We start from the raw sequence: 15,339 nt of genomic DNA on the forward strand, positions 1-15,339 counted from the left end.
ATTAAATTGATGTTGCAAACTGGCATTACTGCCTCCGATAGAAATAGAAATAACACCTTTGCATTTACTTCTTACTTGAAGTTTTTGCTCTGAAAAATGCTCCTGCTGAGTATATTTGTAGCTGCTTTTTACTCTACTGATATGAGTGATTGGGAGCAGAAAAAGAGGTAAAGCTACAGAGCCTATCCATGAGGTTGATGCTAATTTGGCTAAATGAGTCAACTGGATGGGAAGTAGAGAAGGTAAAAAATCTGCCATCTTCTTTGTCTACATCCAGTCTTTTCAATGTTCATAGTACTGGCTTTAACTGAGGTCTTCACTTAATTCTGGTAACTTACTAGAGCATAAGAAGGCAATTTAAAGTCCTGTCCAGGAATCCTAGTCTAGCGGTGTCTGTATAATCTAGTATGTAGATGTTCTAATGTACTGTATGTGCTTAAACCTTTCGATTTGGGTTTGGTTGGGTTATTTTCCACGTTAAGAATGTTTACGATGCTTCCACATGCACTGCAAGGAACAGATCAATGCACACCATGTACAGTGAATACCTGCCATATGCGCGGTTTCAATAAAGCATGTTAACAGCAGATAGTGGTCCTTAAAAGACCATATATCAAGCATCCTCAGCATTACGCTGGAGGAACCTGAATCACACATTCCCATGCCCGTCTTCAGTTGCAGCTTTGTTGATCAGTGACCCTTTGTGACTCTGTTCCCTGTTTCAGAAGATACTTCTCTGATGTGACCTGGGTGATTACATTAATTTTTTTGTCCTTCAGCAAGACAGTTCTTTATATTAAAAGAAAGGACATGTTTAATAAGCAAGGAATACAAGTTAATGAGCAGGTGATCTTTCTTCATTTTGGTAGCTTTTGGAATACCCTTGGTTTGCTTAGTACAAATGCATGCATATACAGGCTTATGCAAACACACATTAATACGTATACCTGTCTGCCTTCATGTCTGTGATAACACCACGGATCTTCCATATCCATTATTTTTGTCTTTCTACCGTAGCAGTAGAGTGAGAGCTCAGTTGCTGTGATTTTGAAATTCTTTGCCTGGGGCACATCTCTCTAAGCTCTTCTGTTCTGAACTCCAGTTGTAGGAGTAGGTTCCAAACACCTCAAAGAAAGGCAGCCCAAATTCTGAGACTTCAGTTTTTGGGAAACTAGTAATTGAATGCTATAGGTCACCCACATATACTCTGCTGTCTTTAGCGGTGATCAGCCTCAGAGGGGGAGACATGAACCCATGGTAGGCAGAAGCCTCAGGAAAATTTTTTCTAATTCTTTATGCTCAGAAATTAGATGAAATAAGGAAGAAAAACATTCTTGTCCTTTTAATTTGGATTTGGAATACTATACCTGGAGCTATTCTGGCCATCCATGTAAGCATTAGCTCCCTCTCTTGAGTTCTTAGATTCAGTGACATCCTTTGGCAAGAAGTTCTCCATTCCAGCTACACTGTGAATGAAGAGTTTCCCTTCTTCCTTTCATTTTGCATTTCCTGAGTTTTACTGTGATGGTGTTTGGTCTGTGTTATAAGACAGAATAAAATCTTTAGACCTACTTTTTGTATCATTAATTTATATATACTTCTGCTGAATTCTCTCATAAATCACTATTTTGAGGAAGAAAATTCCTGCTTTCTGCATCTTTTCCTAGGAGTTTTCTTGGGCACAATGTTTTGCTTTACTTTCACTGAACCTCCTCTAAATCTGTCACATTTTCTTTGGAAAGGAATGAGCCATTCTATTGTTCTGTTAGAAATCAGAGAGTACTATTGATATTTTCATTTTAACTTTTCTTGCCTTCTGAAGTGCTTTTAGCCTCAGCCATGAGCATGGCATCAGCTTCATGACTAACTGTGGGCTACTGAAAGGGCTACTAATAGATGCAGTTTTCAAGCTAATGTTTTCACACTCTTCCCTGGACTCTTTCAGAACAGGCCAGGATGATGCATCTCTCAATTTCTTTTTCTCACCTAGAGATCATTTAGTCAGCCTTGTCTCACTTTGGAGGGACTAACAATGCATACTCGGAAGGCCTCCTGTCTTAAATTAAAGAGGGCGTTGATGGAGGTCACCTCCATAAACTGCATTCTGGTGTTGCAGGTACCAAGAGCATATAGAATACCATTGTTTCTTTAACTTGCACTGAATTTTTAGAAGTATTTTCATTTTAAGACTGAAAATAAAATAATGTCAGACAATGTTGCATGAAATTGCATCTCCGGTGCTGCCTCCAGTGAAAGCCTATCATCTAACTTCACCTCTGTGCATCTGCTCACGATAATGCATTTAGAAATCGGGGATGTTTTGCTTTTTTCAGTCTTGGAAGCAAGTGACCTGGATTCACTTTTAAGAATATGATTTGCAGACTTGTTGACTGGGATTCTTCATTTGGAGGACGAGTTGATTTGTCCGTATAAATCCCCTGTGTCAAATTTAATAGATGGATAAAGCGACCCCTCACCTTCCATATAAAAATTCATACTCCCTAAAAAATATGTAATTTGAGGGGGGAAAGCATGAGAGGGTTTCACATCTTTAAGAAACCAAACAAATTCCAAACTGAATAAAAGAGACAGACAGAGAAGGTTGCCTTTCTGCAAGCCGCCAGCTTTCCCAAGTGTCTCATCCTCTCCCCTCTGTCATCCTGAGGCAATGTGCCTGCATTTGTGTGTAGATTTATAGTTTATCTTTATCTATGGCTTCATCTGTAGGTAGCTATTATAGCCGCCTTGCCTGGATATTGTTTGGGCCTGATAGATCTGTCTGTAGTTCATCAAAGGGGAGCTGAGTGGCTAAAAGCCATTGGGTCCAGCTGAGGATGAAATACGAGCCATCAGCCTTGGTAATGGCTGTAAAATTTCATAATTACACGGCCTTTATTACATTGCATAATGATCCTGAAGCAGTATGGAACAATTAATTAAGATTTTCAACCATGGCTCTTTCAGAAATTAAAAAGGTACTAGTGGCTGAGAAATGGGGAAGTGTCTTGTCCTAAAAGCATTAGGGATGCTTAAGAAGTACTTCCTGGGTACTTAAAAAAAAAAAAAAAGAAGAAAAAGAAGTGAAGAAAAAGAAAAGAAAAAGAAAATCAACTAGTTAAGCAGCTAATGTCAGAGTAAGGTTTTTGTACTTGACTGCTAATTCTTAATGTCAAAACTGCGTCTAAAACTCCTGCAATAGTCACTGCCATAAAGCTGTTCCTTTTCTGTTCTGTAAAAATCTTCATGCCTTTTTTCCCCTGTGCTCTGTTCTAGCCATTTGTCACATTTATAGAAGTTGAGCTCTGCACATTATTAAATAAATGCATGCCGTGACTTAGGAGGAGGGTCACTTAGCTGCGTATTGGGTGTACTGACCAAGGATTTACTCTTACCCACTTTCTCATGTCTGAGGCCCTTGAAATTCTTTGAAGATCTCTGCAGTTTAACAGACATCCCCAAGGAAGACTTTTTTTTTCTTTACTGTTTTGATATTTTCCTTCCTTCCTTTTCATCTTTGTAAATGCAGCATGTCAGATGTAATATAATATTTTCCATGAGACTGACCTCAGACCTGATCAGAAGTAATTAGATTCCTAAGGTGCTGCAAAGGTGTCTCACAGATCTCTGATGTACATACCAAAAGAAAAAGTGTTTATGTATGTGCAAGGAATATGCAGGGAGAAACAAGAGGCCTGAACCTGTGCATGTGCACATTACTCGTGGTGACCAACTGGGTACAATTCTGAAGGCTAGCAAACTGTGATCGAGGTGGGATGTGGAATGCTCACTGTTCCAGTGGTAGTAAAACTGGTGAAGAAAAGACAGCAAAAGTAACCTTGGTGTTCTCCATGCACCATCAAAACTTTCAGATCTCACGGGAAGGAATCTCCTTTTCACTATGGGCCTTTCCACCTCCCTGAAACTATTTTGATTCATACAAACTCTCAATATAACTCTTAGATAGGATAAGCATTGAATATTACTGGTTTTAAATTGACCAGTCATCATGTAAGGTCCCATCATTCTAAATATTTGATGAGAAGCCAAGGTTTCTCCAAGGCATCTTTAATAATAAACTTCCTGCAGAAAATATAGAAAGGATTATGTGTTTCAAGGAGGAGCCGACTGCTTGAAGTAAATTCTCTTGTTGAGTCATTTATTCCCTTAATAGGAATTTTCTGATCTGCTGTCATTCTTGTTCACACACTGGGTGTCACTGCCTCTAAAACACTTGTCATTCTTTAATGGAAACAAAATAGTCATTGCAGTCAGAGCCGCAATGTCATTCCACTACCCCTTGCTGCGTCGGCAATAGTGAAAATGACAGAGCGGCTCTCAGTAGGGGTAATTAAAATGTAAATATTGATATTTTATTATTTGAAATTACTTTCCAGTGCGGCATTTAATATCTCTCCATCTGTGCGGCTCTGTTTAGCGGTCACTTTAGTGCAGCTCTGGGATGCCAAGCGGCGGCTTGATCCCCGTTATGTCAAAATGCTTGTTGCTGCTTAATTTTGATATCTAATTAAGTGGAAAAGTACAGTCCACACTGTAATCCATGGCATCTTAACCAGCTGCTTGGGTATATTTAGAATTAATCTCCACTATGGAATCATCCTAATGTATGCAATTAAGAGTCTGCCGATGGCTAATTAGGTGTATTAGAATCAGGCAGCTTCCTTTTTTTTTCCTTTTCTTTTTTTTTCTTTTTTTTTTTTCCCTGTGTGTGGACTGTTGTAGACTTAAGATACAGCCTCCAGAGATGATCTTAATGGTACGTACACACTCATCTAGGTAAACTAGAAATTTCACGTGCATGTAGGAGAACATGTGTGGCTCTCCCCAAACCAGGGAGATTGTAAACATCGTTTGAATTTTTTGGCATCTGCAGCACATTAAGAAAATCAACTAACCAACAGAAAAGTTTTAAAAATTGGGAAGAAGATGGAAGATGTGTAGGGCAGTGGTCTGAGCTGTCATTTTCCTGCCAGAGGGTGAAAGGGGATATTTACCCAACATTTTGCAACCTGAAGTTTTTGCTTTGGCAGTGGAGAGAGATTTTAGGTAGCCCAGCACATACAGGGTTAACACAGATACGTTGATTGGATCGCAAGCATGGTTGTCTCCGTATGCTAATACATTCCTGTATTGGATTCATATTATTAACATGATTGGGGAATTCCTGGAAACCTGACTTTGCCTGATGGAAAGATGGAGGGAGCAGGGATTGCCACAGCTTTCAGTGAGGAAATGACTGGTGGCTTCCCCAGGGGAGCAAATGGCAAACAGCAGTGACCCAGCACTCTGAGGAAAAGTGCTCTCAAAGCAGACCTGTAGAGGTTATAAATAAAAGGCAACATTTTAAATGCACAAGAAATTCTTCCTTTGTGAAAAAACCCCCCAACAAACTAGTGTTATTTTATAATCCAGAAAAGTTGGTTTTGAAGACTAACATGTTGAAGAAGCTTTAACTCTAAATTTCTTGATATTCCCAGTCAGTGCACGCAACTTTTGGGAGGCTGATGCACACAATGGTTGAAGTGAGCAGAACCTGAATGAATGTTGATTGTTATTATTAGTTTAGCAAGGTTCCTCTGTCAAGTTTGTGCCTTTTTTTTCATTATTATTATTAATTTAATTTAGTTGAGTAAAAATTAAAAAGAAGGAAGAAGGATGGACACTTTCTGTTAAATGATGTGTGACCATAGTTCCATTTCTGGTAGCTGAAACTCTTTGAAGGATCCAGGTAAGGCATACCGTACACAGGATGTGCAGATATTTTGCTTACTATTTTAAGCTGAACTGTGTTACCATTCTCTCAGCTGGACTTTGAGAGGGATCCAGCCATACTCATGATATACACTTGGTTTTTCATCTACATTCACTTTACTAATAACAGGATGTACTTTTTATGTTTTCACCCATATATCTGGCTTTATTGTAGTTACACTCAAATATGTACATTCACAACAAATTGAAGGGCAATTTGGGTGGAATCAATATTTATGTTGAAAATATGATTCGTGTTTTTTGTATATAGACTCAGTGAAAGAAAACAATCAGGGTCATAAATACAATCCTGCTCGTTTTTCTCCTGTGATTTTCGGAGCACATGACATCTGCTTCTGCTATCTTCAGTAGAGGACACTAAATCCCATAGTCTAGCAAAACTATGTTTGAAGGTTAAATTTTAAAGAACTGGAAGAGTTAACTTTAAAGAAGCAGATCAGATCACACATGTAGAGCATTAAAAAGATCACCCTCAGGAATCTGCGAGTTCATACTGCTGACCTTAAGGAGACTTACAGCTTCACTGGGCCATATTGCACTGCTAGTCTGAATTTTAAAACTTTTTTTTCGTTGTCCATATCTTAGAATTCAAAACCTCTCCTCAGAGAAGGTAATGCCCCAGAAGATTAAACTGTCTTACACAGAGAAAAAAAAAAGGAAGGGGGGAAGGCAGTTTCCTACTTATCAGGTCCTCTTCTGTTCTCAGAGCATCTGGTAATAAAGCAAAATATAAGTGTTTGGCCTGGCATCTTTTTAATGGAAGGTTGGTATGAGTTTGCAGTAAAGCTGTTTAAAATTGTGGAAGTTCCAGTGGTAAAATCAGGCCAAAAGGAAAATCAAGTATTAGTATGTTTAAATTTATTGTCTTATGTTTTCCTTTTTCTTGGTGAATAATGAAATAATGCGTGAAATAAAAATTAATAAAATAAAGAGTACAATATTTCAAACAGTGTGTTTCCAAAAATGCCATTAAAAAGTGCTCCATACATGGAGGTCTTACCGAATCTGTCCTGAAGCAAGGGTGCCTCATTAGTTTTTTTAATCTTTAGTGTTTCCCTGGAGAGTATTAGCACCTGGTTATGTGAAGTCAGAGAGATACCCTTAATCAGTCATATTTTCCAGCTCCTTTCCATTAATAATGCTAAAGAAGGAACTCACAAGAACTTGCACTGTAACTTGAAATAAGAAATTTAAAAGTAGCTGCCTGGAAATATGTGGGTGGTTAGAGAGGTGTGTCACTGATTTAAGTGCTGAAATCAGTTTGGACTATAGCGGGTTACATCTCACTGTGTGCCTCTAACCCTGGGAAGAAATGACAAGCTTGAATTACTCCTGTTTAGTGTTATCATGTAAGGTTTCACAGGGTAAAAGGCAAACCAGAAATATTTCTAACTGGTATTTAAAATACATTAACACCTTTTTGTATACCCTGAGTGAAAGGTCATACTAGACAAGCAGCATCTTTACCGTTTGTAAATGTCTAATTTGCTGCTTTTAAATTGCTGTGAACTTCTCTTACTTAGTCCTGCTGAATGAATCCAGTGTTGCAAATACTTCTGACAACCGAATATTTGCTTAGCGAGAATCCATTGTTCGTAATGGATTGAGAGGGACATGCAGTGTGAATGCATTTTTATTGCCGTGCCATCTCTCTGCTGTTGTTTCAGTGAGATGAAAGTAGCGTTGTGATAACAGCCCGGGGTTTCTTAGTGCTCTGTGTGGCATTTCCCGTCTGACTGGTAGGTGTTAGCAAAAAAGTGCTTAGCGTAGGCATTTTTTCGTGTTATAAAATATAAAAAAAAATATGTATATTTTATAAGAGCTTGGACAGCAAGAGTTAGGAGTACAAACACACTTAAATTAAACCCGAGAAAGTGCACAGGCTTGGCTGAAAACATCCCAGTGCTCTCCGAACGAATGCATTTTGCTTTTTTTCCTTTTAATTCGAGACAGAGTGATTCCTGGGCACCTCTGTGTGTGCAATCTGATCTCCCCTCTCCCACGGCTGCACAGCTAACAGATGGCAGTCGCAACTCGCAGCACCGCTCACAACAGAGCCCCGGTGCTGCTTTTGCAGTGCTCTGCTGTAGTGGCAGGAGGAGATGCGACACAGCAAAGCGGCGCTCTGAAAAGGCGGAGGTTTTATTGTGCAAAAGTTGCTGGATGGATTTAATTTCTAAATGTAACTTTAACTGCAGCACGTCAGCTCTAAAGAGCTTGGAAGCTGAATCCAGCAAACAGCATAAGTTGAGCCTTTGGTTGTATTTCTGGTCATTTGTTAGTTTGTGCTTTGGAACTTGATGTGTGATTTTCAACTTTGGGCAGTTACTTATGCTTTTTGTTGTGTGAGCTGACACTTTTCATGTGAAAATTCTCAGTCATACTTAAATTTCAGCTTGTGCAATTATTAGCGTTTGACCAGGGGCTCCATAAGCAAAGAGGTATTAAAAAAAAAAAAAAGGGAAAAGAAAAAACTGAAATAATGGATTTACCCTGGCATAATGACTTGTATCTGTTTCTGTTCCAGCTTTCACAAAATTTCATCCATAATCTGGGAAATATGTTTGGTGATTAGTGAGAGCGCTCTCCTTCTGTTAACGGTTTTCAAAACCACTGAAATGTTTGTGGGCCTTTATATATATGTTTAGTCTACATGGTACTTTGAAATGCAATTAAATCCATTTTTTCTTAAATAACATAATAAAAAGGATCCCTTAATTCTGATCTATATGGGAGATTCAGCTCTAGATACAGCCTAAAAAAATTAATCATGCCATTCTCTTCCTTGTATTTTTGAGAGACTAATAGTAAAGGGCAGTCAGGCTATGAAGTTTTCCTTCAGCAAAGACCATGATCGTGTCTAGAAAACATTACATAGCCCTAGCAGAAATTTCACTGTTGAAATTTCCCTAGCCTTTGTTTACATCCCTGGAAGGTAGCTGAAGTTGCTCAATGGATCCAAGCAAGCACTGAGTCTGTACCAGGAAGGGAGAAGAGAGCAGAGTGACAGCTGTACATCTGAGAGTGCATTGGACCCAAGTCTGATCTTGAAATGGGGTTTCTTTTCTTCAGTGCAGCCAGGATAAGCTTTTGGCTTACTGTTTGCCATTTGACCATGCGGCCACACACACTCTAAATAAAGTAATCCGGGCTAAAAGAAAAGTTTTTTTTAAATGTATTTGCAATATAGATTGTTCTTTGGACAGTAGTGGCTATACATCATTTTTGAAAAAAAAAAACAACCAAAAAACCAAAAAACTATGCTGGAAACATCAGTACCCATAAAACATTTAGAAAGAAGTTAATCTATCAAAATTAAGTGTAAATAATTTAAAAATCCAACTCTGATATTTCAACTGTGTAAATATATTGAATCTGCAACACACTAGTGAACATGTCATTTTCAAGCCCGGCTTTGATTATAAAAAATGTAAATGAAGATATTTGAAGTACAAACCAGGGCAAACAAGAGGAATATTTCACTCGTAAAGCTAACAATCACACAAACAACTGGTAAAAGAAATGGGAGACAATTATCAGAAAAAGCAGACAACTCCCAGATTTGCCAGCAATTTCATACCAGGTTTGGTCAAATATTAGGATTTCTAAACATGTATCGGAGAGGAAGGGAAGTTCATTTCCTGCAAAGTGAAATAGACTCTAGGATTTGAGTCTGAGTAACCTGATTGAGGCATCGTATCAAATGTTTAAGGATGAAAATAATGGTAGGGATAAGTCCAGCCACTGTCCTTTTTTTGGCCAGTAGTTCTCAAAGTGCTGTGTGCAAGGCACAGATCTTACTTTGGCACTTGACCATCTGCAGCTGCTTCACTCTGGCCCCTAGTGAGTTAGTGTCCATGAAGTCCATCTTAATGAAGTAGAGGAAAGGGTCTTCAGGAATATAAAAGATTTACCCTGCTTATCATTGAGCTGTGTGCAGTGTGAAATAGAGAGCAAGTGGTGCATGTGCTGATATTTGAAAAGATCTGTGGTTTAAACAGCCCGGTTGAAGAGGCTGTGAACTGTGCTTGGAGCTGGCTTGGAGTGCTGAGCACTGCAGAGTGCAGTCAGCTCAACACCCCTTGTTCCTATAATAAAAATGTTAAGGCCTTTTTACCTATTTATTGCTGCTTCCTTTGAGCTTTGGGTTTACTGGTATGCAAAAGGAAAAAAAAAAAACAAGTATATGTTCTGTTGCTCAATCAACCTTTTCTCAATCCACCCTGAGTTAACTCAGTGAGTCATTATGGCATAATTACAATTTGAGTGTGATACACTTTGCAGAAAAGTGTCTATTTTTAGCGGAAGAACACTACAGTCCCTGAAAGGAAGAGAAAGAAAGAAAAAAAGGAAAAAAATCTGTAACCAGCGAATCAATGCTATTGTTAACTGATAGTACAAGACACCCTGTAGATTTACTATGCTTGCACTCAGCCACATAAAAATCACACTGAAAAGAATGCCTACCAGGGGTTAAATTCATATGCCTGCGCTGCAGCCTATTTCTGTCAACACTCAGCTCAGGAAATAAACATTTATGCTTTCTGAAATGAAAGTGTATTTTTGAAGACTAGCCGTCAGATATTTTTTGCCCTTCACACTTTCAAATGCTTAGCCTTTTTTGTAAGTTGACTGCAAAGTGCATCAGTTTGCTAGGCAAAAAGAAAAAAAAAAAATCTTGACAAGTGCCCATGGCATCATTGTCAAGCACACGAGTGTCTAGTAGAAGATGGCAGGAGGGTTGGCACAAAACATGCTTCCTTCAAGCTTCTTACCTCAGGGGTACCTGACTCTTGAGAAGCCTTTCAATCCTTCCAAATGACGTTACTGCAAACTGTCATCTGGTTTATTTGGAGTGCGCTGTATCGCAGATAAACATGCTATTTAACTGCAGGTCAAGGTACAGAGTCATTCTGCCAGCAAATGCCTGAGATACATTAAATGGCATTGACTTGGGGAGGGAGATGGAGAGAGATCAAAGTTGTCACCAATATGGTACGTGCTAAGGGGGGGGAAAGGTGCACAACACTGTATTTTAAAAAGCTGTTACACAGTTCTACATTTAAAGCGGTGACCTGCAAGACTCTTAAAGATTAGGGATGCACACAATGCACAACAAGGTCCAAAACCACACCATCATGCAGCATCTCAGCATGGTTTGGAAAGAGCTTAGAGATGTGACTGGAGAGGCTAACACTGGTTTAGAAAGATGGAAATGTATTTCATCCAATGTGGAGACTTTTTAAAAAATAGTTAAAATTTAATATAGAAAATGTCCACTTGTCAGAGGATGTGGTTGATCTGGGGCATTCACATAACAAAAGCTTGCAGACTCGGACTTTGGCATGAAATAAGTATAACCTCCTCCAAACAGTTAAAAATAAATCTTTGTATATAATAAAAATATATATGCCTGTGTAATCTATTCTGTATATAAACATATATTCCTGTGTAATCCGTTCTTTTAACTGTGACTTGTTGAATACACATTAAAAGGGCATTGCTGTGATGCAAGAGATATGCTGAATGCTTTCACATTTTCTGAAAAATCAAAACAAAAACAGATTAATTACAACTTGATGCAGCTTTACATTCCCACAAGGGATGCCTTTGAAAGTTAAAACATGCTTTCACTGAACAGGCTTTCAAGGGAAAGTTACTTCGATCAGGAAGAAAATAGTCATGTTGATTTGATTTATTATTGAAGAGTGGAACAATGTGGTTTATATTTGCCAGTTTTTCTATAATGTAAAAAATTTCTTTTGATTTTTTAATGTGTCAAATAAAAACAACTGGTATATTTACTGCTCCAGAATGCAGATTTTTCAAGAGTGCAATACAATAAATTATAGTCAACATCCCATTTCCCCCACTCACAGGGCAGATGTAATTTCCTTTGACTGTGGCACACAATAAATGTTATTGAAACATAGTATTATTTATAAAAAAAAATGAAACCAGTGCCAACAAACCTGTACTAAAATAGATAAGCAAATAAAAAAGGAAGTTGAGGAGTTTTCAGGGAAAAAAACCCAAATACAGAGAGAAATTGCAGGTTAAACTTTTTTAATCAAAACTGATTTTATTGCTTTTTTCTTAATTAAACCCCACAGAAGTGTGTGAAACATTGTTATACCTGAAAAATTGTTAATTTGTAAATCACAGGGACAAAAGGGCTCCACTGCAACTTTAAAGTTTCTATGCACGTAAATGTCAATAGAGTGCCTTCTCCATCATCAGCACTAAATTCACATTGATGCCTCTTTTCTTCTCTGTATTGATCCTTCCATGAGAACGTAGATTTGTATCTGTTAATTAATGCGTCCTGAAACAGCGTTTGTATTAATCAGGCAGATAAGAAAAATTGGATGCCTGCACCCTCATGACAACCGTAAAAGTGCTGGCCCTGATAAAATCGTGGATGGACCTCAATAAAAAAGTTCCTCCTTCCACTCAATAAACTAATCATCCTGCTTTTAATTATTCGGCAGAAAGATGTGTGGAGATTGGAGAATGTGTAAATCTATTTACTAACAGCAGTGTCTGGGAGGGAGAATGGGGCTGTCACAGGACGGTGCTGCAGGCTACATTCTCTGTCCATCTGCTACTGCAGAAAAACTGGTTCTTGAAAGACGGGAAGGAACAGAAATGTTGAAGCTAATTGAAATCATGAATTCCTCCCTCTAACCTTTGAAATGATTATTTCTTCTCCATTTCCCTCTTATTTATTTTAATCACAGATGTGTTATTTTCTATTGTCACATCTTCAAGGGTTTCCTGTTGTTGTTGGCTCAGTTTTTGTTGGTTTTGTTTTGTTTTTTTTTTTGAAAGAAGAGAGCTACAGTTCTATCACAAGACTGAAAAGACAGTAAGAGAAAATGAAAACAAATAAGGAGGGGGAGAAAAATGAGAGAGAGAGAGCATGCAACCAGTTTTATGTTTCATTTTTTATGGATGCCTGGTGGTTTGGATGTGGGCTTTTCTTTTTTTATTGTATTAGTTTTGTTGCTTAGTGCTTATAGAGAAAATCTTGTTTGGAGTAGATGCCTTGCAGATTTGCTAGTTTATGATATATTCTTGCTTGACTGTATCTCTTGACTTTCAAAACAGAAAAATGCGTTTAAGTGTAATTGAACGCCAAAAAGAATGTTCTTACAGCGGGAACCCTGTCAAAGGACATGTAAGCAGCTCCATAAACAACTAAATGAAAGCCTCAGACATGTCTTAAGACCCTTTAAGAAAAGCTTGACTAATCCCCTTTGATGATTTTATTAAGTACTTGTGGTTGATGGTGCCAACTGGCAAACTGCTGCATTTCACCAACAGGCCAGAAAAATCACTTCCTCTCCCATATTGTTTTCTAGCACCTAATGTGATTGGGATATTAGCAGTTTGATATAATAAATTAACAGGTACTGTAAACAAGAGTCTGAAAAGGTAAGACAGTAAAGATGTTTGCCTTTATTAGGAAAGACAGCAGAGAGAGGGGGAAAAAAGCAAAAGTTAAATTAATTAAGAGGCATTTATTAAAATTTTGGTTGCCCTCAGAAAAAGGATGATGTGACTGCTATTCAGTTGGCATTTCAATATGCCACCCTGTTATTTCAACAAGTGTAGCAGAAGCAGAAGCCATTACTGAAATGATTAGTGTCTTTTCTGCGAAAGGTGGGTGTTACATCTCTTTCCCCTAAGGTTAAAGTTCAAAGAGAATTTTTCTCCTTTTGACTGGCACCTTAATTCTATTAAAACATCAAATCTTCCCTTTTAAAAAAGTTTTATTTTTTTCTCTCCTAAATTGTCCTTCTTGGTTTATGGTAGTGATGAATAGAATCAGGAGATCTCTATTTCACAGCATCAGGTTTTTAGAACTAAGCACAACTATTTCAGAACAAAGAAGACATGATACAAATCACAGACTGTCACTGCAGAAACCCCCAAATTATTATGATTCTCACAGGAAGAGTCTGCAAATTCCAGCTTGTTTAAAACTTTGGTTTTGATTAGAAAACATTTGATTTTATATTGATTCACTTTCTTGTAACAGGAAGAGGAGAAGAGGCACAAAAGCAGAAGAGAGAATAATAGAATTACATGCATGTTTTATCACAACGTATATAAAAATAAAAAAGAGGAGCAGATTTCTGATAAATCTGATAAATCCAGGTGTGCTTAATATTTTTCCTTTTTTTTTCTTTTTTTTTTCCTACTCAGGATTCTCCACTTTGTCTCTAGCTGACCAGATGAGCCTTCTGCAGAGTGCTTGGATGGAGATTTTGATTCTCGGTGTTGTATACCGGTCACTTTCTTTTGAGGATGAGCTCGTATATGCTGAAGATTATATTATGGATGAAGACCAATCCAAATTGGCAGGCCTTCTTGACCTTAACAATGCCATACTGCAGCTGGTAAAGAAATACAAGAGCATGAAGCTGGAGAAAGAAGAGTTTGTCACCCTCAAAGCTATAGCACTTGCTAATTCAGGTTGGCAGAGTGGCATGACGGTTGCTACATTTTTAATGTGTCACTTTTTTTTTTTCCTATCTTCCATAATACTTTCTGCATGCTTGTTTTAAACATGGGTTTAGAATAAGAAATTCCTAATTAGACTTTAGCTAAGAGGCAACAAACAAAGCAGTTCAAACTAGGAACAACTTTCTGTTTCAGTGTAATTGAGGAATATGTCCCTAAGGCAGTGGAAAATATTCCACTGTATGATTTGGAGAGTATTTTACAGGCTAAGATCCCTTCAAATGAATATAGATGTTGTTCTCCTAAAACCATTCCATAATCCAGACAAGCCTAATCATTGCAATTAAAAGGAAAGAAAGGGTGCTGAAGAATAGGCTATACATTTTCTCTTTGAAGGCAGCTACTGATTTATTTGATAGAGTGAATTCAGTATACGGAAGGAGGGAGGAAATCCTTATTAAATCTCACAAGGGCCACACCTTACCTTGCGGATCCTATGCATTTTTAGAGATGGTGCTTCTGCAAAAATTATTACCTGTGCAGCAAGAGTTAAAAATCTCAGAAAGAATTTTTTTCTGCATTTGAATTTAAAAGTGCTGAAGCAGTGAATACTGCCAGATAAGTAAAAATCGTTTGTGCTTTGTTGTTTTTCCTTTTGTGTCTCCTTAATGCTTTATTGTGGTCTTAAGTCCCTTTTAGCATTTGCATAAAGTTCACGATAGATCCCTCTTTAATGACGTGCCGATCATTAGATACCTGTGTGTCAATAACATGCTCTGATGCTATGTTCCATTGACAGTCACACCGTGCCCCTCCATCTGCTTTTGTTTTGACCCTATCTTTGAACTTTATCTTGGTTGCTGGCCAGTAGTTTTCCCTTTAATTACAAGAAGGAAACTGTCAATAAAATCTGTTAAATGGGATGCAATGAGTGGCTTGAATGGGCGGACGGCTATTTGTTCAAATTCTGCAGCATTCAAGGTATTGACAGTTTGTTTTCTGGGGCCATATGTGACGATCAATCTCAGGCTGGGCTCAGCCGCGCTGAAAAATGAAAAACCAGATTGCTTTTGCTTACTT

The 15,339-nt window shown here is 38.0% G+C and overlaps 1 protein-coding gene and 1 long non-coding RNA gene across 21 annotated transcripts in view; both read left to right on the top strand.

Moving 5' to 3' along the window:
* Positions 1-15,339, top strand: part of ESRRG (estrogen related receptor gamma) — a 398,405-nt gene that overhangs the window by 369,489 nt on the left and 13,577 nt on the right. For all 20 annotated transcript variants that reach the window (XM_032681996.1, XM_032682006.1, XM_032681992.1 and 17 more), the window contains one exon: positions 14,002-14,271. In XM_032681996.1, the coding sequence (XP_032537887.1) occupies positions 14,002-14,271 (270 nt within the window). The remainder of the gene's footprint in view (positions 1-14,001; positions 14,272-15,339) is intronic.
* LOC116783947 lies at positions 1,818-10,103 on the top strand. The gene is made up of 3 exons (XR_004355899.1): positions 1,818-2,777; positions 5,767-5,769; positions 10,093-10,103. It is a non-coding gene; the product is annotated as an uncharacterized LOC116783947 (long non-coding RNA).

This window comes from Chiroxiphia lanceolata, chromosome 3 (assembly GCF_009829145.1).
Source record: "Chiroxiphia lanceolata isolate bChiLan1 chromosome 3, bChiLan1.pri, whole genome shotgun sequence".
NCBI lineage: Eukaryota > Metazoa > Chordata > Aves > Passeriformes > Pipridae > Chiroxiphia > Chiroxiphia lanceolata.